The sequence below is a fragment of the Python bivittatus genome, unplaced genomic scaffold, assembly GCF_059951505.1.
Source record: "Python bivittatus isolate LINGU-HERP-01145 unplaced genomic scaffold, Pbiv_v1 ctg000840_np1212, whole genome shotgun sequence".
NCBI lineage: Eukaryota > Metazoa > Chordata > Lepidosauria > Squamata > Pythonidae > Python > Python bivittatus.
In genome coordinates, this window is record NW_028277113.1 from 18,489,083 (window position 1) to 18,513,026 (window position 23,944).

The 23,944-nt window shown below is 38.1% G+C and overlaps 1 protein-coding gene across 5 annotated transcripts in view; it reads left to right on the forward strand.

Moving 5' to 3' along the window:
- The first annotated feature begins 633 nt into the window (after positions 1-633).
- The window catches only part of RNF144B (ring finger protein 144B), a 45,357-nt gene continuing 22,046 nt past the window's right edge, over positions 634-23,944 (forward strand). The window contains exons 1-2 of one of the 5 annotated variants that reach the window (XM_025166429.2): positions 634-846; positions 15,916-16,103. In XM_025166429.2, coding sequence (XP_025022197.1) covers positions 813-846; positions 15,916-16,103 — 222 coding nt within the window. In that variant the 5' untranslated portion in view covers positions 634-812. Of the gene's footprint in view, positions 975-3,388; positions 3,504-4,868; positions 4,887-15,915; positions 16,104-22,156; positions 22,268-23,944 lie in introns of those variants that run through there. The other 4 variants (XM_015888006.3, XM_025166430.2, XM_025166428.2 and 1 more) reach the window with 4 other exon arrangements.

The window sequence follows — 23,944 nt, forward strand, 5'->3', positions numbered from 1 at the left end:
CTGTGAGGTGGGTAGGGCTGAGAGAAGGTGTCTTGCCAAAGTCACCCAGCCAGCTTTCATGCCTAAGGGAGAACTATGACCCAGCCTTCCAGTTGCTAGTTCAGCATCTTAACCACTACACCAAACTAGTGTTGCTTTTGTGTGCTATATTCAGCATAGTTCCTCTACAGTGCCTAAAATTTGAGGTGCTATATAAGACAATATAAGATTGAATTCCAAGCAGCATATCCTGTCTCTGAATACATTGGCTGTGCCATTAACAGATGTGTATAAGATAAAGAAATTCAGTGGATGCAGCCTTTATGATATCCCAGTGGTGTTTCTGCTTCTCTTGTGACAGTTAAAGACCTAGAAGCCTCTTGAAAATAAAAGGCAGCAGCTCTAATCAAAAACTTGTGACGCTTTTCTCTCCGGTTGCGTGTATGCTCAGAATCAATTGTGATCCAGCTCTTTAATTACACCCCGAACGGAATGTTTTGATAGCTCTCCCCACTCTAGCTACTTAGAGTTCAGGAAGAATTTGTTCTTAATTAAAAAAAAAAAAAAAGCAAGAAGGCATCAGCCAGTCCCTGGGAGAGTTAAAAATAATCACCTGCAGTTGAAATGGGACTTGGGAAGTAGGAAGTGCTGTGGCTCAAGCTTCCTGTATAAATAAGTATAGCTTTCCCACAGCTCTTGCATTTGTGTGGCAACATGTGCTTTAAAAGATAATGGTAACATGCTTCTAATAACAGGGAGGAGATTATTTCTCGTAGGGACGAGAGGAGGGGAGATGAGTGCACTTTCAAGCCTATAACGTGTAAAGCTTTCCCATGCAGCAAGAAAGAGAGACGGAAGGAAAGAAAGGTAGAAATGAAATGGTTTTATTTTTCAGTCTCTGAGCTCTTGCTGGCTGTGACATGTCTTGGAATACTGAAATGTGAGTGAAGCTGTTGAAAAGTCCGGTATCTAAGAGGAAATCCTTCTCTCCTTTTGTAAGTATGCCAGAAAGTCCTGCATTTCTTAAGAGCAAGGACTGTTAATTCAGGGCTATGTGTTGTTGTTTTTTTTTCATTTTCAGATGAGGGAGCTTAAACAGAAATCATGCTCTTCTAAACTTAAGCTGTAGATAGTGTAGTTCTAAGAAAAGTGAGACAAAAATATTGTTTTTAGATGTTCAGTGCCAGGGTTCAAGCTGAAACAAAATTATCTGTGTAAATATATGTGTGTGGTTTTTGTGTGTGTATATCTCTCAAAAAGAATGATGCTGATTTGATCAGTACAGCATTTTAAAAGAATAATTTTATCTGTGGAAGATGAAACTCAGATGGCTAAGGCTACAGACTTATCCATTTGAAATGTAAACTTAACAATTTATGCAAAAAGATAATATAAAAGGAACTAATGAGAGGATCTGTTTGAAAACATACACATTTATTGTGGCTTTATCTGTATCTTGTCTGTGAAAAAAATCACCAGTTTATAGGGACATTGTATTTGTTCAGTAATTTTAGAAAGTACAATGGTAGGCTAGCAAATACTGAATGTGTAATATATGGAAGTCTGTCTTTTAACACAGATTACCGTTTTCTAAGCAGAAAATGAAATGTGTGTCTATATATTTATAGACATCTTTGAAATCATGTCCTTGTATGCTGGTCTTGGTGCAAAGTGGTTGTTTCTGCTTTGCCTTTGAAAGATTATTATGTGTCACCAAAGAGCTAATAAACCCTCAAGACTTTGAATTTCAGTTATGTACTTTGGAAAATTTGAAAAAGAGTTGTATAAAATGTGATTTCTGCAACATACCATGGTTTATTTCTGGAAATGTGTTTCAGTGACTTTGTGGAATCTATGCTTGTGGAATTTGGTTCTCTCACATTCATCTTAGCCTTGTTGAGATGACCCAAACTGAATGTATGCATAAGTAAGAGGGATTTGGTATCATACCTGCTGGCACTGTCACAATCTTCAGGCATTAATTGTAACCCCTGCTCTGAATGTTACCTGCCATTTCTGCCTAGTATAGAATATGTGTTCAGTATTTACTTTCATTGGATGAATGTTTGCATAGACTATTACTGGCAGAAACTCCGTCGGAAGCAGGGTTCTGGGTAAGGTCCTCACCCACTATTGTATGCTCCAATTTATTTGCTCTTGAAAATCAGTGCTTTCAAGGCTTACTTTATATCCATTTTTTCGGCACAAGCAGTCTTCCAACATAGAGTGGGACAGGACAGGTCTCATTACCTGGCAAATAAAGGGTCTGGAGAGGTAAAAATGACATTGTCTTGTGACCAGTTCTAATCACAACCAGTGGGACTGGAAACAGGTGAGACAGACTGATTGAAGGACTGGTTCTAGCTGACAGTTCAGGCAGGGTCCACAATAGATATTCTCCCAGTATAACCTTGCTTCTTGTCTTTTTTTCTGCTCTGAAACCAGTTGAATGGCAATCACCAGTAAACTTCTGGAGTTTAGTGTAGTTTCTGGCACTTCTTCAGATTTCCAAGGCAAGCTGAATACATACATTCTATCTGAGAACACGCCCTTTGTGAATATTACCATTAACTCTGGAACTTGGAACTTGCTTGTCCTACCTTCCTTGCCCCTGCGTGAGCTGGATTTTTTGAGCTTTCCCTATTACTCCATTGCTTTCAGTAGAGGCATGCTAATATTAGTAAGTTCCACACAGCATGGTAGTGACTAAAGATAAAATGACAAAGTGAAGTCCTTAATCTAGACCATAGACGTGCTAAGAACTTTGGAATATTGAGATATGAAGAGTGCTGACTTTTTCTGTTAAACTGTGGCTAATAGCCTGCAATTAGTAAACTTGACTGAGCTAATTTTCATTCAGGTGCAAAACTGAAAACTGGATTAGCTTTGCTAATTGTTCTGAATAACAAATGGGATTTTTTTTTTCTTTTTGCATGTGTTTCAGATTTGTGTTTATTTTGGTAGAACTAAGGGAAGAAAGCATGAAATGGAAAAAGACTGAAGCCTGTATGAACTAAGGGAGACATTGTTACAGATAATAGAATCATCGTTAAAAGAGGCCATTTAGGCTAACAAGTCCAACACTGCTCAGTGCAGGAATGCAAATTAAAGCATTCCCAGCAAATTGTTGTCTAGCCTCCACTTGAACATATCCATAACTGACTATGGAACCTCTTTTGCCTCTGAATAAGCCAAAAACAGCCTGGAATTTTCTCAAAAAGGGTTTTTTTTTCAGCCATGAGAATTAGAAACTCAGCTGAATTCTCTCAATGTGCTAGGCTAGAATTCTTCAGATTCCTAGTTTATTGATTATAAAGAAGAATGCTAGTGCACACTGCCTTATCACTGCCACCTGGCTCCTCCTGCTAGTGGGAGTCACTAAATTAAGACTTTAGAGGTCTTGAAAAACATAATGCTGTGGCTCAATCTGGACATTGGCTTCAATCTCCTTAAAAGTTTGATGCATAGAAACAACAGTCTTTAACTTATGAAAATAAGATACTAAGAACCCAACTGAGGTGAAGGCAAGTATTCTTAAACAATAAATCCATGAGTAATACAATATTTATTTTATTCTCTGTTGATGTTGCTGAACACAAGAGTCTGGGGATCCCCTGTACTTTCAGTCTCATTAAAAGGCAATTCTGAGTTTTGTTGACTAGTAGGTAGGTTAGCACTGTTCCAAATGTTGACTCAGTTGTCTGTGCCAAATAACTTTGTGCTGAAGTTCACTCTTTGTTTTTCATATATAAGGTATTTTAAGGAGGGACTTACTGGTCTTTACTCTATAGTAACGAGGAAGTATAAAACTAAATTTTAATTTGGAAATGATATGGCCAAGTATATTGGTTATGTTCCTGTCCTCATACACTCATTTGTTTGAATGCCAAAGCATAACATGCATGTGATTTTGGTTAAACTGCTTTAAGTTGTGGTACTTCCAAATTCATATATGAAGAATGATAGGCTAAACTTTCTATTAATATAATGAAAGCAGCCTGTAGCTGAATACTGTAGGAGAGATTGTATGAAAGGTTTTAAGCTGCAGATCATATTTTGGCAACTTTTGGGCTAAATGTCTTTTCCTACAGCCTCAGAACCCCCTCTTCACTTTCCTGTGAAAATTGGTGAAAATAAAGTGTGTCCCTGATTTTAGCAGCAAGCTACATCATCATCCAATTATTCTGTACACGTAGTCTGTTAGATTGCATTCTAATGCTAACGAAAGAGACGGGATTAAAGTGTTTTGATCCTATAATTTTTCTTTTGTTTTTCTTTCTCTTTAGTTGGCTTAAATTAATCCACCAAGCCCAGTTTTGCAGTTGGGGAATTTAATCAGAGTTTTACCATGTTTTAGAGCAGGGCAGGGTAACATTTTGGTGTAATTTGAATAAATCAGTGATTAATCAGCTAGAAAATTAGTACTGGGGGATATTTTTGCCCATGCCTCTTTTTCTTTGGCCCTGCCCACTGTTTGACATTCAGTACAAGACTGAATGTGGCTCTTGGCACAAAGGAGCACTTGCAGTCTCTGCTTTGATAAATGTTCTTTTGTTCCATGAGTTTCGATTCTGTAAATCGGTTAGTGAACCTTAACAGTGTTGTTGACCTTTATCTGGAGACACTAGCGTTTATGATATCCACAAGACTTGGCATAGATAATAGTACATTCCTTTCCAATACCATGGTGCCCTGGCTTTCCTATAAAGATTTTCAAGGTTTAGTCCAGACTGAATTCAATGTTTTTGTTGTCTTCCTTCATTTTCCTCCACTTCTTACCACACTAAAGCTAGTGGAAATGATTCTACTGAACTTTGTGAGAAGAAAATTAAGCTACAACAGCCTTGAACATGGATTTTGGAAGGACAAGGACCTCTGCTCTTGCTTACTCCTGATGTTTTACAAAAGTAAAATTCTGTAGATCATTGAATTAAGCTTTTTATTTACTGCAAGGATCTTTGCATTGTTTTGGAGCTGTTATTGTTATCTTTTGTGTCTTGAGGAAAGAGGTGATGATGATCACAGAGAGGCATGATGGAATGGTAGCCTTACTTTTAGAAGCTAAAAAAGATTGCATTGTGATTTTATACCCAAGCTCACTCCCACTTAACAATATTGGCATTTCAATATTGGAAAGCTGAAGAATGGTTTATTGTTTTGTCTCTGTTCCTTTGCTAGTCATGGGGTTAATGAGGCAGCATTTAGAAATATACAAATATGAGTCATCCATTAAGAAGATTGATCTCCCTGGGAAAGAGGCAGCAGCATGTCGGTACATGGGCAATGTATTATTTCCACTTTAGGATGAAGTTAGTGACTTGAGAATGCTTGGGTATCCTATTCCTGCTCTTACGCAGTTAATTTGACTGCTTTTATGTACAGCTGGTCTTCTCCTGTCAGACTAATACAATTTAGTTTGCTTGAATGTAGCAAAACAGTGTTAGACCGTCTGTAAAATTTACCATTCCTTGATTGCCGTGATGATATAGTTACAATTGTATGTTTATTTTATTTCATTTGAAATGGAACTTATTTACTCACTTTATTAACTTACAGAATTCTGGTCAGTGACTGTAATAATGAACTATGCTATAGTTCTGCTCTTGGCTAGGCTGCACCAGGTGGAAATGGTGGCTGGAAATACTTTTTACCAGGATATGTTAGTATACCAGCTGCATCTTTTTATGGATAGGAATGATCTATTGTCAGTCTTGCCTTATTTTCAGATGCCATGTGCTCATCTTTAAAATGGATTTTCACTGCAATGACACTGCTTTTGAAAAGCGTTTGGAGGTATCTAAACTGAAGAGAAATTTTCAACAGGCATAGGACACATACGCTGTATAAGGGTGCTCCATGCAGAAACTATTAATACTACTGATTGAAAAGCATTTTGGATTTATATCCATTTTTTTTTATCCTCAAATGAGATAACTGTTGAATATGCATTTCAAAGGGAAGAATATATGAAATGCTGTTTTTGACTCAGGGTAATTACACAGTAAACACTTTGTCTGGAAAATCCTATTATTTATTAACTTATTGGATCCTATTTGGCCCTAAGTCCAGTTCTAAATTCTGAAAACTGACCTCTGGTACTGAATTATTTATTGTTCCAGTAAATTTGTATTGAAGACTATTAACTTCCCAGTAAACTTTCCCAAGTCTCTGAACAATTCTAGAGACCCTTTTTCATCTATCTTCATCACTTCTGGGAAATGGAGAAACTGTGAAATGTTATTTCTAGGAAATCTGATTTTTTCATTTACAGTATAAAGTTTGAGAAAAAGACTATATTTTTTCATAGGTATTTTTCTTTGTGTGTGTATGTCTTTAATTTTTTTCAGCTATATTGTTCCTGCTTTTTTTCAACATATTGTCTATATGTTCTATACATGTGTTTGAACTCAGTTATATCTATCAACCTATCTTCTTGCAGACCTTCAAATGGAGTATACAAAATAAAACAGAAAGGTAATTATACTAGTGGCTTGGCTTGTATACTAGCCTATTTTATTTATTTATTTATTAAATTTCTCCCCCGCCCATCTCCCCCCAATGGGGGACTCTGGGCGATTCGCATAAAACATTAAAACCATAAATACATATAAATACATAAAACATCAAAATTTAAAAAACATTACTAAAAAAGAGGAAAAGGAGCATCCAAGAAGATTTTATAGTAGAAAAAAGTCCTTACCAACTCAGAACAATGTCCTAATAGACCACTTTAGGGCATTTCTACATACCCATTATTACCCTTAGTCTCTTACTCAGTTTTGTGCCCCTGATTGAATGTTCTCTTTGCTGCCCCTAAGGTTAGAGAGGTTGAGTAAGAAGAGTATAAAAAGGCCACCCACCTGGCCAGTGGGACAACAGAAAAATTGGGACTCCAGTGAGTGTACCTTCCTCATCTTTCCTTGCTGTAGTTTTTTTTTTTTTAAAGCAAAGAAAGGAGTCAGGCAACCATACAGATAGAATGGCAAAACTACCATTCAGATCATTCTGAAAGAATAAAAGGATCCCACGTCCTATAACACTTTGGCTTCAAAAGGAATGGGCAAAGGTTAGGAATGAGGAGAACAATTTATGCCAATGGGAAATTTCCTTTCAGCAGTTCCAGAACAAACAGTGCAAAAATACTCTTGCAGTGTTTCTTCTAGAGCAGCGGCTGAATCAGAAGTTAACTGCCATAAGATTTGAGATGCATCAGTTGCTGCATGATCTTTCTAGGAAATTCAGAATGGGGTGGAAGACCTGATGTTATGTGGAATCCAAAAGTGGCTCCTAAAGGAGGAAATATGACGGTGTATAGTAAACATCTTGAGTAGGGGTACAGTTATAATGTTATAACGAACTGCTTCTTGGCTGTGAAAGTAAGAAATCAAATCAGCAAGCAAGATAATGATAATGATAATGTTAAGACCAGGTATAATGGATTCAGAAAATGCTAAACATTCTAAAATAGCATAATGGTATGTGTGAATGACCTTGGGAGACAGGGGGAAGAGCTGTAGCCAAGGCAACAGTGGGATTAGAGGCATCTTAGCTGCAGAAGGAATGTAGATGTGGCAAACATCTCAGAAGGGATCCTCCCTAGTTTCTTGGATTATAAAGATGTCAAGGAGGAAATGTGCTTTCAGACTTGCAAGGTTCTGTGAATGTAGCCTTACAATAAAGTAGAGCTAGTACTTCTGGGTGCTTCTTGTCTGAACTACCTCACAAGGCTGACAAATAGGCTTCTCCAATCCTAGAATTTTTCAAACCATTACAATTATAATTCCTTGAATTTTCATCTAATATAGCTAGTCTGGGAATTCTGGGAATTAGTTATAATACAATGGAAGGCTGACCTTATGGAAGTGGTATCAACTGTAACTCAGACAAAATGGGTGAAAAGATAATCGATAAGCAATGATGGATTGAAAGTGCAGCAAGCTAAAACAAGGCAGCTTCTTTTCAGTTTCACTTTCCTTACGGCATGGATTTTGTCTATACATTGTACTGATTTTTTTTTCTGCAGCACTGCTAACCAATCTGATGGGGAAAAGTTTGCTTCGATTTTGATTTTTTTTTTTTCAAATGCTGTGTTCCTTCATTAGTTAAAATATTGTCAAGGCATGTAAGTGCCCTGACTCTCACTGTACAATAATTTTTAAAGTGATATGGTTCCAGCTCTTCGCATAAATGCCAGCATAAGACTTCCTGATGGAACTTCTCCCAAGGGCCTGTTGCAGGCAAGAAAGTAGGGTCAGCCCAGGAAGTCACACAATAATGAAGAGCAAAGGTAGCAAAACTAACACTCTCTGCTATTTGCAATCATAAAATATGCCAAAGAACATTACAATTTCTTTGATAAAATACATGGACAGCAAGGTAGAAAATGGAAGCTTTTTCCACAGGAAAAAGATGTTTTGGGAAACTGCAGGGCAGATTTCAGCCCAATAGAGCTTTTGAATATAGATCTAATGTTTGTAATGTTGTGGTACGTGTTCTATCTTACATATTTTGTTAATTTCAGTAGCAACAAGTGTGGTGTGTATCTCCTGCTTCTGCCAACCTTTATTAGATCGCTAAATATCTCAGTATCACTTGGACAAAATTGTCCTCCCTACTTAAAAAGAAAAAAAAATTATATGTCACTTTGAAAATTGTACACCACTTTGGAATTCTTTTTAATTTAGGATGCTATTTTGTTTTGGGTTTGTGTTGGTTTTTATGTTACTATTGGTGAACTGCCCAGAGTCAACTGGAGTCAGGCAATGTCCAAACTGAATTAAATAATAAATAAATACTAAAGTGGGATAAAAAATTGTAAAGAAATAATGAAATGAAAGTGCTTTACTTAGGCCCTTCGGCTCTCTTTTCTTTTGGTGCATGAAGGATGATTTCTATCAAAGACATTACTTCTTCTAATGAAAAGCAAAGTGAACAAGATCATATGTGGAGTGAGAATTAGTGCTTGTCAAAAGTTGAATCATTACTCCATAATTGGCCAAATACTCATAATTCAAGTCTTCATTTAGTGTTGGAAAATCAATTGAACTGAATCCATGTCAGAAGAATGGATTCTGTTGGCTTTTAATTCCTTTTTCATAGTTTGTGCGATAGATCCCTTGAACAAAAAATTGATCTTGGCAGCCATCTCCTTTCACTTTGTTGTATAATTTCTTAGTTATGCACTTGATTCCATTATGCTTCCATTATGATACAGTTGCTATGATGCAATAAGATCTCTTTTCTACCTACTTATTCTTAGTTGGTGAGGGAAGCTGACATCTTTGATAGGCCGTTTTCTCCTTCCATTGTAGCTAATGTATATAAAATTCATGAATGTGGCCAAAAAAGAAGCCAGGGAATATATGCTTAAGAACTATATCCGCTCTTAACATTGTTTTATATTCTAGTTGCTCAGCTTTGAAAGGGCATACAGTGTAGAAGTGCAAAAGCAGCATTCTCCTACATGGTACCCTATAGAAGTTTGGCATTTTAATCTATATCATCTCTAGAAAGGGTGATCCAATGCTTCTGGGGGACACCCAAATTGAGAAAAGCTGCTTTAATAGATTGTTGGCCTTTGGAAAGTAACACATTTTGTGCATAACAAAGGTCTTGATGGCAAAAATGTTTTGAATACTTGCATCATAGGGTTTAACTTTTTTCTCCTTCCTGTTAGTTGTGTTTTATTGCTGCCAAACAATATAAAATATTCTGTATGTTTGATGCTTTTAAGTGTATGAAGCATTAGCGTTTGCTTGTTTCTTCATCTAGTCTTTCCCAATCTTCTGCTGGGAAATTAATTTTTAAATAGACTTCCTTATAATCTATACACATAATGTTCCTGAAAGATTAGTAAGAAAAACACCGTGTTGCAGTGTTGAAGATAAAACTTCCTGAAACCAATAAAAAAGAAGATTGCTTTAGCATATATTAGGTACTCAGATTTTTAGACTAATGGGTTTTAAAGGTTAAGTAAGTGTAAGTTCTTTAGTCAAATTCTAATTTTCCCCAAAAGTAGGCTGCTGTTTTAACATTAAGAGTTGTAGAACGTAAAATCCCACTCAGACAATGTGCTGAATATTTTTATATACTTTAGCTGTGAAGCTAAGCAGGTTTGAGCCTGGCCAATCCCTGGGAGAAAATCATAAAAAAGAACCCCCATGTGCACATGGAGAAAGAATGTACAATAAAGTTATAGATAAAGAATTTCAGTGGACAATTCTAATTTAATACCATTTTCTGAGGAAAGACCTACTATTGTCAATCATGAATGCCTTGATTAAATAATAAAAACTTAGCGGCAACCAACTAATTCATCCTGGTTGTATAGTATATAAGACTGCATCCAGTTGTGTCATTTTGCTGATGGAACAGCATTTATTAGCAAAACAAAGACACATTTATACACTGATCCCTATGAGATATCTTAGGATAGTGTTGTCCAAACTTGGCCACTTTAAGATGAGTGGACTTCAACTCCCAGAATTCCCCAGCCAGCATGGCTGGCTGGGGAATTTTGGGAGTTAAAGTCCACTCATCTTAAAGTGGCCAAGTTTGGACAACACTGTCTTAGGACATTCAACAATGCCAGAGACCATCAGGATAAAGCAACAGCTTTCTGTTAAGTAGAATGGACAGAAATGCCGATGCTACTGTAGGTAAGTGCTGAGAGTTTATGAAATGAAGCTGTGGCAACTCGGCTGCTTATTTCACCAGAGGCTGACACCATCTTCTTTTGAAAGTGTCTTTATATTGATTAAGATTTCCTGGACATAATTGTGTCTTAGGTCCTATGTTTCCTGCACCACAGCAATATTGGAAATAGAATTTTGCAATGCTGTGATGCTAACTTACTGCTTATTGTAAGTTAAAAGGAACAAACTTCATGTTTGGACTTTGCATGCTTTATAGTAAGAATGAACTAGGATTGCTGGTTCGGTCATTTCATGAGTCATCCAGATGATACTGTTCCCTCTTACTCATGAGCCTATCTCTTAACTCTGAATTGTTGCCACCCCCCATCCCCCCCATATAGACTTGCTCCTGACATCATCAGGCATCATGGTTGACTTAAGGGAGATGTTACTTCTATGTGTACGTAAATCAAACATTAGAGACTGAAGTAGGCAGGAGAAATATGTAGCTCTCCCTGTACTTTCTGTTATGAGACATTCCCTGCTGTGTTTTGCAGAAGTGAACTGTGGTTGGTACACCATGGTTCCTCAGTCAACTAAAATTAAAAAGTCTGTGCCATGTGAAACAAAATTTATATCCAGATATGTGTCCGGTGTGGACTTTTATTTTAGATATATGCAGCTCTGTCAGCAATACTGAAAAGGTAAAAAATACCTGAATTTAAATGCTGCGGACTATTTATTTTGTTTGGATTCCGCCTCCCCAATGAGAATCAAACAGATTGGTATAATCCTCAAAAATGGGTTGAGTAACAGACAAATGCTGTTTCAGATTTTGAAGTTGTACATATGTTCTTCTGTTGGGATAGAATGTTTAACACAATGTGCTAGCAAGAATTTTAGCACCACAGCTGAAAAACCATACATATGTATATTTTGGATGTATCAAATGGAAAGGAAATTGCAAACCCAAATAAATAAAGCCTTTGATGTGTCAGTGTACTGTTGTTGCTTCACTGATCAGAATAGTTGCAGCAGCTTTAGAAGAGTAGCTTATGGATTGTGAGTTTGCTAAAAGATGTTGCCAAAATTTCTGGCAACGTTTGAAAGGGACAGTCTGTTGCATAAAAGAGCGCAAGAGTTGTTTTTACATGCAGTTAGATGAAGACAATTACTTTCATAGAAAGAGATTCTGAAACCCAATGACTCTTCATTGTGTAATTCATTTGAAAGCATGTACAATTGTTAGTTTTTCTGTGCATAAAGATAAATATCTGATAGATGCATATCTGAAGTAGAAGTAGTTGATTTGTGTCACCCAAACAATTACTATTTGGTACCTAGATGAATAGTGAGAGATTACATTTTGTTAATATGACGAAGCCTGTGTGTATAGGAAACATACCCAAACGTGACGTGCAGGGCAAGTTCTTACTTTGCAGAAAGTTTAAAAGCAGCGTATGTTCTGGCTTCCAGTATTCGTGAAGGAAGAATATAATGGGTGGAAGCAAACCAGCTAAGCCACTGGAGGAAATGCCAAAGTGTCTTGTATAGGAGAAATCATCTACACGATTGTACTTTATAGCAGCAGTTTTCCTAGACCCTTGACAAGCAGGCTTGTAAAATCTTGATGAACTTCAAAGCTGGTTTGCTATTAGACAAGCCAGGCTTGTGAATTATTTAATTTGATTAGGCTTGCAAATGTTTATGAAGTCTTTTCATAAAATATATGGTTCTAGAAACTCACCATGTTCAGAGTATAAAACAGCAGCATTAATAGATTTCAAACCAAAATACTAGCATTTCAATAAACCAGCCTTTCTCAGCCTGGCACACTGCAAATCTTTTGGAATCGCAGTCCCCAAAATTCCCAGCCAGGATTGCCAAAATATTGGCTGTGAGTTTGGGAAATGTATTATTTATGTATTCATATTTCTTTACAATTTTGATTTATAAGGCTGCCCCAACTGAAAACTGATTTTGGGGAGCATATAATTAAAAACCCAAGACAATACCTAAAAAAGCGAACAAAACAAACAGAAAAGTAAACTTACGTAACAGGGGAAACACATACAGTGGGGCAAAAAAGTATTTAGTCAGCCACCAATTGTGCAAGTTCTCCCACTTAAAAAGATGAGAGAGGCCTGTAATTTTCATCATAGGTATACCTCAACTATGAGAGACAAAATGGGGGAAAAAATCCAGAAAATCACATTGTCTGATTTTTAAAGAATTTATTTGCAAATCATGGTGGAAAATAAGTATTTGGTCAATATCAAAAGTTCATCTCAATACTTTGTTATATATCCTTTGTTGGCAATGACAGAGGTCAAACGTTTTCTGTAAGTCTTCACAAGGTTTTCACACACTGTTGCTGGTATTTTGGCCCATTCCTCCATGCAGATCTCCTCTAGAGCAGTGATGTTTTGGGGCTGTCGCTGGGCAACACGGACTTTCAACTCCCTTCAAAGGTTTCCATGGGGTTGAGATCTGGAGACTGGCTAGGCCACTCCAGGACCTTGAAATGCTTCTTACGAAGCCACTCCTTCGTTGCCCGGGCGGTGTGTTTGGGATCATTGTCATGCTGAAAGACCCAGCCACGTTTCATCTTCAATGCCCTTGCTGATGGAAGGAGGTGTTCACTCAAAATCTCACGATACATGGCCCCATACATTCTTTCCTTTACACGGATCAGTCGTCCTGGTCCCTTTGCAGAAAAACAGCCCCAAAGCATGATGTTTCCACCCCCATGCTTCACAGTAGGTATGGTGTTCTTTGGATGCAACTCAGCATTCTCTCTCCTCCAAACACGATGAGTTGAGTTTAGACCAAAACGTTCTACTTTGGTTTCTTCTGACCATATGACATTCTCCCAATCCTCTTCTGGATCATCCAAATGCTCTCTAGCAAACTTCAGACGGGCCCGGACATGTACTGGCTTAAGCAGGGGGACACGCCTGGCACTGCAGGATTTGAGTCCCTGGCGGCGTAGTGTGTTACTGATGGTAGCCTTTGTTACTTTGGTCCCAGCTCTCTGCAGGTCATTCACTAGGTCCCCCCGTGTGGTTCTGGGATTTTTGCTCACTGTTCTTGTGATCATTTTGACCCCACGGGGTGAGATCTTGCGTGGAGCCCCAGATCGAGGGAGATTATCAGTGGTCTTGTATGTCTTCCATTTTCTAATTATTGCTCCCACAGTTGATTTCTTCACACCAAGCTGCTTGCCTATTGCAGATTCAGTCTTCCCAGCCTGGTGCAGGTCTACAATTTTGTTTCTGGTGTCCTTTGACAGCTCTTTGGTCTTGACCATAATGGAGTTTGGAGTGTGACTGTTTGAGGTTGTGGACAGGGGTCTTTTATACTGACAACAAGGTCAAACAGGTGCCATTACTACAGGTAACGAGTGGAGGACAGAGGAGCCTCTTAAAGAAGTAGTTACAGGTCTGTGAGAGCCAGACATCTTGCTTGTTTGTAGGTACCAAATACTTATTTTCCACCATGATTTGCAAATAAATTATTTAAAAATCAGACAATGTGATTTTCTGGATTTTTCCCCCCATTTTGTCTCTCATAGTTGAGGTATACCTATGATGAAAATTACAGGCCTCTCTCTTCTTTTTAAGTGGGAGAACTTGCACAATTGGCGGCTGACTAAATACTTTTTTGCCCCACTGTATCACAAAATAAATAATACATATCAAATGGATGTATCACAACCTGCTTCAGTATTTGGGGGAAAAGAGACGTATTTAAAGACCTTCTGAAGGCTTGCAGGTTTGAGGCAGTCTGAACTCTGGGGGTAAGCTATTCTAAAGGGTAGGAGCCATGACAGAGTAGACTGGTTACTAGATCCCATCAGATGACATTTTTTAATTGATGGGATATAAAGACATCCACTCTGTTAGATCTTACAGGGCTGTCAGAAATGTTGGAAGAAAAGTTGTCCCTCAGATAGCGAGGGCCTTTGCCATGAAGAGGTATATAGTTGATCACCAGCACCCAGAATTGCACCCAGAAGCTTACTGGTAACCAATTCAGTTTGTGTAGCAGGGCGCACCAATATGCATGCATTACTGCTTGTGCCACTGCATTCTGATCAGCCATACTTCCAAATGGTCTTCAAAGGCAGCCCTATGTACAGCATGTTGCAGTAGTCCATGAATGACTACATGAAACAGAACTTCTGTTTAGAAGTCTGCAGATACAATCAGCATGGAGAACAATTGACACTTTGTCACACTTGCCACCACCGTGTAGGCTCAGACCTGAGCTCTTACCAGTGCTTGGTTGTGTCTATTTTTAGTTTTATGCCAACACCACTCCACGTATCTCTTCAGGCACTTCATTTCCCTTGAACTTCTCAGTAAACCTAGCATCTGGTTGGGATTAGCGACTGGAGAGAGGTTGTGCTAGGGCAATTTTATCAAGTCCTCTAGCCCTATCCCACAGGTCAACCTAAGACATAAGACAGAACTGTCCCTCAGACTGGGTAACCTGGATCCTTCTGGGAAATGCTTCAGTAGACACACTGGATGAAGTTCTGGGTTTCTTAGTGGTATCTGCTCTGGTTTGGATGCTAACGGGACAGAGTCCATAGCAGATCTGCACAATTTGTAGAGGGGAAAGTGATAAATTAAAAATTGATAAATTAAAAACCATTGCCGGCTGCAGACTGGCATACCTGGCATGCCAATCAGCTGTTTTGCAGCTAGCAGAGTGCTGGAGCTGGTGCAGCAATGTGGCCTGGAGGCTTTGGAGGTACTTGACAGTGCATCTTTTGGGGCTGCAATAATGAATTTATTAACTTTTAAAAATGGTTTTGGGCTGCACAAGTCTGCTTGGAGGGCTTCATGTTGTGCAGGCCTGGTCTACAGTGATGAGCAGGATAATGTATTGTGGAATCATCTGGGATTATTTTGAGCTTGTAGAGTCTGAAGAAGTAGCTCATTTTGTCTAGTTGTGGACCATGCCATAGCTTCTTTGGCATTTTATGAATACTTTTGATAGGAAATATTTATTTCTGGTAAATTTATATTGTTGCTTTATCTGAATGAGTTTTCTCCAAAGGAACTGATGAAGGCTGCTGCAGAATTAGGAGGGCCTGTACTTGTGTTATTTTGCACAAAAGATAAGTGGGTTAGCCATATCCAGTGGATTTGACAGACTATGTTGATGAGTAAAAGAACAGGTTAAAAGATGGAGCTGTAGAAAATGTCAGTTTTACATTGCTTAGAATTCTGTTATGTTACATTTTGGCTTGCAAAATAATCCTCACTGGCACATTCTGATTTATATCTTATAGAATTGCTGGATGTGTTTAAATTGATGTCCTCTGCTACTAAGATCTGCCTCGGCACCATGTCAGCTGGAATAGCAGAAGCTGGGGAATTACCCTTGGAGTCCTTGGTCACTTGCAAACTGTGCCTATCTGAATATTCACTGGATAAGATGACTGCTCTTCAGGATTGCAGCTGCATCTTTTGTACCTCAGTAAGCACGGACAGCAATGTATCTAATGTTGAAAGAAAAGAATGAACTGAAAAACAACTCTGTAACACTAACTAATAGATAACTATAGTAATTAAGAATGATATTTTCAATATTATATTCTAAAGCATGGTAGGCAACATGATATTCATGGTCACCAATGTCTTTGTGCACCAAGTTCTAAACAGGCTCCCTTTGTCTTCTTTTATTTTTTTCAGATACTTCTTTTATTTTTTTCAGATCCTTTAATTTTTTAAAAAAGAGGGAGAAAAGTGGCATCCTGCAAAGTGCTGACCTTTCCCATCACCAATAAATGTGCAATTGGTATTCTTCTGACTGTTATAATGCTTTATCATATTGAGCAAGGCCTCTAATACTCTAGGCTCAGTGTTAGATTGGTAGCAGCATTCCCTACACATTGCTGACATCTTCTTAATGGTAGATGCAAAAGATTACATCTACAATCCAGCCATGCAGAGCATGTCTGCCGAGATATGGATCCTCTTTTTATCCCAGTGAAAGGTTGAAGAAAAATCACACAGAGGGGCTCAGAACTCTGTCCATCCATCTGTCAGTAGGATAACTCTCTGAAAATAGAACAAGACCAAATCTGGTGTGGCAGAAGAATGGGCAAAATTTGATCTGAGGTTAAAAAAAAAAATCATAGAAAAAAAATCCTTATGGCACAGTCAGTAGCTCGGAATGTTACTTCCTGCTCCATTCTAAGCCCTTTTCCTGCCTCCTGATTGCACAGCATATCCAGCCCCCCACCCCATGCTTTTCAGTGCACATATCTACACAAAAGCACACAGGTGCTAGGGGAATACAGAGACATGCAGAGAAGAAAATACAGATGGCTCCTATGGCTAATGCTGATAAAAAGTTGGAAAGAACTCTAGACTCTATGCTCTTCATGCTTTCCCTAACTAATTTTTTAATATACAGTGGTACCTCGGGTCATGAACGCTTCTGTTCACGACCAATTCGGGTCACGAACAGCACCATTCGCAAAATTTTGCTTCCATTCACAAACACCAGATCGGGTGACGAACAGGAACCGCGGCCATTTTCTCTGCCGTGACACATGGTCGTGGCTTCCTGTAGGGAGGGGGACTCTCCCTCCAAGCAATAACCGCCTCCCCACCCGCCTTCCTGTCCTCCACGCCAGAATTCGCGTCGAGCAAGGTTAGCATTCTCTTCGTACTGTACTTTGTGTCATATTTTTGTGGTTTAAAAAAACAACAACATATGATTCAGAACGGATTAACCATAATTACATTGAACCTTATGGGAAAATTTTATTCAGGTCGCAACCAAAATCAGTTGGCGACCAAATTCGGAGGGGTCAGAACGGATTAACCGTATTTACATTGAACCTTATGTGAAAATTTGATTCGGGTTGCGACCAATTCGGGTTGCGACCAGAGTCGCGGAACGAATTAAGTTCGTGACCCGAGGTACTACTGTAATTCTTTAATCAAAATAGTACAATAATGGCAAAGGTAAGGAATTATTAGCACTCAGATCTATATTTTGTCAGATTGAAAAAGATTTATCACTCAGCTAAGATACCAACTGTAATAGTAAATGTATGGGGGAATCTATTATTACAGCATTATGAGTAATTCTTAATACGCTTTTTTCTATCAGTTGCTGGGGATTTAAGTGGAAGCTGCTAGAGTCCTGCTTGTGAACTTCTCATGATTATCTGATGGGCCACTCCTTGACTACATGGCCATTTATTTGATCCATCACTGCTTTATTTAATGTTTTTCTACTTACTGTATGTATACAAAGCTCTTCATAACAAATTTTAGGGTGGTTTCCCACAGGAAAATAAAAGTATCAAACATAACCCCAGTAAAGGAGTGCTCCTAATGCTTCAAACAACTATCAGTTCCAAAAATGTCTTCAGTAAAGTAGAATCCAGGTTCTCATATCACATCAAAAGGACCCAAACATGTGAATGAAGAAGTGCAGTTTAATGGAACGTGTCAACTAGTCAACTGAAGATGCTGGAAATACTTCTAAAGATAGAGAGCCACAACTAAGAAGGTACCCTGGTTATTGTCCATAGGCAGGATCATGAGAAGGGTTCTCAGCAAAGATTAAAGTCTGGACAGTCCCACACAAGGAAGGGCATCTCAATGGTTATTTAGGTTCAAGCTGCACACGTATGTATGTATGTAATCTAAATATTAGGTTTCAGTATTCACAAAGATATAATGGGTTCCTCATAAGTACGGCTCCTAATATCGGTAGCAATTTGTGACACATACATTCCTGTTCCATTCCAGGCCTATATTATCTATTTCTTAGGAAAGAAAGAAAGAAAGACAGACAGACAGACAGACAGACAGACAGACACACACACACACACACACACACACACACACACGGCTTGTACAGCATATACATCTGAGTGAATATTTAAATAATAAATAATTTATGTGCTGAACCTCTTTGGGAATTAAGCTAAAAAAAAAAAAGGCTGTCAATAGCTCTTGTCAGTGAGGAAGCATAAAACCAATTTTTATGGATAACAAGAATGAATTCTTGAAAATGAGCTTGTACAGTTGCTTGTAGAATCCTTTATAAGATACTAATTTGGATCAAAGTGCTTTTTCTTAATTTTTAAAATAATATTTTTTGGTATAGAATTGTCTAGAGTAGTAAAAAAGGGCTAAATATTGTACCACTCTTTTTTAAGCAAGCATATGCACAAACCAGTTAAGGAATACAGAATCACAAATCCTTCAAGCCTTAATAATGGTCTCCTAGTAATCTTATCTGCTAGGAATAGTAGATTGGGGCAGCTGGAGTTCAGGGATATAGATTTCATATTTCACAAAATGTTTGTGGCTTACATGACCTCTAACAACATTTTTGTGATGGGCGAGTTTGTTGGGGTAAGTTTGATAATGTGTATTTTATTTTGAAATTACCTCAGTGTGTTGTTCACGTAAATCAGAATTCAAGAGAAGGCCTTGGGTGTTCTCTCTGTATCTTTTAGTCTTAATAGCTGTTCTTACAAAATCTAATCTTACATTGTTGATAATATTTATAGATCATTAATTTTTTCTAACTTTCATATCTAGGGAAACATTTTCATTAGAATCATAGAATGTAGAGGTTGGAAGATATCGTGAAGATCGTCTAGTCCAATGTTTCTCAACCTTGGCAACTTTAAGATGCTGGCTGGGGAATTCTGGGAGTTGAAGTCCACACATCTTAAAGTTCCCAAGGTTGAGAAACACTGGTCTAGTCCAACCAGCTGTCCAGTGCAGCAATCTATTATTATAGCATCCCAAAGAGACATCCATCCAACCTCTGATTAAACACCTTCAGCAAAAGAGAGTCCAAACTGAGGCAGTCTGTTCAGACTTCTGTGATTACCTGACTCCTGTTTTTTACCATTTTTGAAGATAGGAACAACATTTTCCCTTATCCAATCCTGTGTCACTTTGCCTGTCCTCTATAATTTCTCAAAGATTATAAAAGGGAGCCCAGCAGTGACATCTACCACCTCCTTCAAAACTCTTCAGTGTAATTGACTTGGACCTGGAGTTTAATTTTTTTCATGGTTGCTGAGAAATAACTTCTCACTATCAATGCAAAATTTTTGAGGGGACTGAGATATATTAAAAAGAGGTGTAGCAGATGATTACAGATTTTAATTAGAAGATACATTTTAGGAGCTGGATAGTGTCAGCCCAACAAGGTAGACCAGACTAAGAAACCACTGCCATATAGGTCAGGACTACTTTTATTGTAACAGCTATAGGAACAGAATCTTACAACTCAATGTGCATCCCTCTCCCACAGTTTATCTTCATGTGAACTAGGGAGGGCCTGTCTGAGATGTTTATTCAAACTAATTTCTCAGCCCAGGCTCAGGCCTCTCTTACAGATAGTCCTCGCTTAACGACCACAATTGGGACCGGAATCTCAATCATTGAGTGAAGTGGTCATTAAGTGAGGCACCCATGTGACTGCTTCCCTCAATGACCGCAATCTGGGCACTCCCGGTTGTGGTCGTTAAGCAATCTCCCAGTTTGTTAAGCAGACAGAGTGAAAGAGCTGCTTGAAGAATTTCAGATCCACACAGAAATCCTCCCAACAAGCAGCCTTTTTGCTCTCAAATGTTCCTGCAGTCTGCCAAAGGGTTTCCCCTCCTGTCCATGCACGTAAGGAAATCTTTTGTGGGGCTGGAGGAACGGAGCTCAAATCTTCAGGATTTGAGCTCCATTCCTGCAGACTGCAGAAGGATTTCAGCTCCCTTCTGTCCCCTCCACTTGCAACCTTCCCTGCCAGCTTCCCCATTGACTTTCTGAGGAAGCCGACAGAGAAGATTGCAAATGGCAATCACATGATTGTGGGGCACTCGGCAACTGGTCGTAAATGCGAGTTGCCAAGCACCAGAAATGTGGCCATGTGATCATGGGGTGGTGGTGGTGCAACATTCTACAATGGCCGGAAGTGTTTTACGGGCCATAAAGTACCCTTTCTGAGGCTGTCGTAACTTTGAACCATCGTTAGATGAATGGTCGTTAAGCGAGGACTACCTGTATCTGATCATTGCCTTGGTAGTGGCCCTTCCTCCTTCAAGGCCATTCAATAATTCCTCTTCATCTAGTGATATAATAAACATTGATAAATGCAAGACAGTGCAGTAGTTGTAATAACTGGTGTATGTTTTTCCCCTTACCCTAAAAGAGGTTCTGTTTGAACCAGCTGTAGCCCTACCTTGTCTAATATACCACATGACAGAGATCTGGACCCTGTATTTGTTTGAGGCTGCAAACATTAAGCAATTTACTTGTGTAACACTTCCTGAGTAGGAATGTTAACCTACTCAGACTGAATATTTGTTAGGATACTTTTAGACTGTGACAATTGAGGGGAAAAAAGGAAAGAGAGAAAAGCAAAGTCAAAATATGATTTATTTGGTTTTTGACTTAATAAGTTATATAAACTCATACAGTCACCATACATTTAATAAACCATGTTGTGCTATCCAGATCAACAAGAGATACACCTAAGAGCAAGGGCCATATAATGTACTGGGGCTGTCAACACATTTTTCTCCATCAAAGAGATTGTCTATACTAAATTAAGTGTCTACAGAAGGTCTACTAATTTCAAGAGTGACTATTGACTCCTCAAAACTCTGCTATAGTATTTGAAAAAGCAGCTTTGGGCTTGCAGGACCCCGTTTGTCTTTACTAGAATTCTGAGGTCCAGCGACAGATTTAGATGCAAGATAGGATCATCTATTGAAACTAAATGGAAGATGATTTAGTACATAAGATACTTAATTAGCTGTGGAATTCACCGTCATCAGCCTGTGGTGACAGTCACCAATATAGATAGTTTTAAAAGAATACAAGATAAACTCATGAAAGAGAGGATAATCTCTGGTTGTGAGTCTTGATGTCAATATGCTACCTTCTGAATCACAGGCGGCATATGGTGAAAGAGAATTATTATCCTCACATTTGAGTTATGGACTTTGGATAGGTATCTAGTTGGCTTCTGTGTAGCTAGATTAAATAGCCTTTTGGTCTGATTCAGAAGAGCTGTTCTTAAGTAGGGAAAAAGTTAGCTGGTTGAACTTTCAGTGCTATGCCCTGGGATGGCTCGAAGACAAAAATACAAATTTATATTTGACTTACCATAAATCAGGGATTCTAACAATTAAAAAATGTTATAAACAGTGTGAAATATTACACCTTATACAGAATTCTGCACTGGTAAGGATCTTCATCCACACTAAGACTAGTTCTAGTATGATGATTTAAGTTAAAACAATATCTATAAATCTGTCTTTGATAAAAATAAGTGACCTTTGCCACTTCCCCCTTCTTGTGTGATCAGCTGTATTTACCTAGCTGTATATGGGAGAATGTAGCCTCCACAGTAGGTTATAAACCTACTTTAGCTTGTATATACTACAGTGCAGATTTGAATCTAGTTTCTGTTTCTGTTTTGGATATGTATTTTGAGAACTTGCAGGAAAACTCATTTGCCACTTCCTCTCTTTGTTTTATGTTAAATTCTTTTGCAGAAGTAGAGCTATGCAGCAACATATGGTTTCATTTGTTTATCCTGTTCCTCAATGCCACATTCTTGAGACCTATGCAGATAGGAGGGCAATAAGAGCAAAGGTGAATGGGATTTATAAGTGTATGGAATTCGCTTGTGTTCCTCTAGAAATGGTATTATCCTGATGAGAAACCTACTGCAGTTAGCTACACATTTTACTCTATTCCCATTTGATCACTTTGAATTAGGTTCTGTCATTCAAAATGCTTGTATTCACTTCTCATTTAACAGCGAACCTTTTTGAAAGGCTACTTCTATCTCTGTATTGTCAGATAGCTGACAGATGATCTAAAAAGCTAAGCAGGATCAGATTTGGTTAGCACATGGATAGGAGAGCATTAAGAACTGCCAGGGCTGGAGGCTAGACTTGGAAGTTGAAAAAAGCATCTCAGAAAATGATAGTAGCAAACATTTACTTATTGTTCTCAAGAAAGTGACTTGAATATATCCATGACATCACTAGAAACTGAACTTGATTTGAAAGATATGTTAACTTTTTATTTGTTTTTTATTCCTAAAAATTGTTGACAGAGCTAGGAAATATCCTGCCCTGTTGAATAGCAAATCAACAGATTTTGTGCATTACACACAAACTACTACTTAATATGCAGTACATGTACCTACTTTAAAAGGTGATTGATTATGGGAACCACATTAAGAACCATTTTGAAACTGTATGGTGGCAACTCCCTTGATAGAATTACATCAGGATCCTAATGCCAGTTGAAACTGTACCTGTTACAGTTATTAGCCTCCGAATCTCTACATGTTTAATATTTTATTGAAAAAAAAGCCAACGAAACGTATTTCAAATTTAACCAAATCATTAAAATGTGTTACAAGCTAACGTTTAACACTGGAATAAGAGGTCCTAGTGTTTTATCACTATAGCTATATAAAAATAGTATGATTGCTGAAGCCCAAGTGTTGTGGTGGTGGTGGTTGTGATTACTTGAGATGCATCTTCTCCCCAAAGATAGCTCTAAGGCAGAGTGCCAAGACAGATTTGAGAAAGATGCAAAATAATTGCAGTGGAAAATATAGCAAAGAAGCTGTGAGGTCAAATCAGTGGATATGTATCTTGACAAAGAAATAGAGCTTTTCTAGTTTTGAGAGGTTGATAAATTAAGGCTGCTTTCCTATGAGTTTATCTGGGAGTAAACTTCATAGCCAGAAAGTCTGGCTTATATGTGCATTTTTATTAAAATGTTTTAAGTTTAATACATCATATAGGGGAAATGAAATAGAAGTGTGTTTGAACTGAGTAGTGTAATTGAATTCTGTTGAATCATGTAAGTTATTAGTGAAAACCTGTATAAATGAATATTATAAGGTGCTATAATGTACTGAAGCAACAATTAACTAAATATAGCTAGAGAATGTTATATACCCTTATTTTACAAACAGCAATTGCAAGTTTTTATTTATTTTAGCTGGGATCTTCATCCAAGAACACAAACTGAGAAGTCAGTTATTAAAAAGCTCATGGCAATAATCCTACCAGATTAGTCCTTTTGTTAGGAAAATTACTATGTTAAAGGGTGAATGTCTGGGGAAATGTCTTTATGAGGGAGCTAAACTTTGCTTGATATAGTCTATACCACGATTGGCTGTATTTGTGAGGCATGCTAGGCCAAAGCCAAGCAAACTATGTTACGGTTTAGCCTGCTCAGGGAATTCAGCAAAAAGGATGATTTTACACGAGATAGATAAATTCTCCATTTCCAGCTGCTAAAATG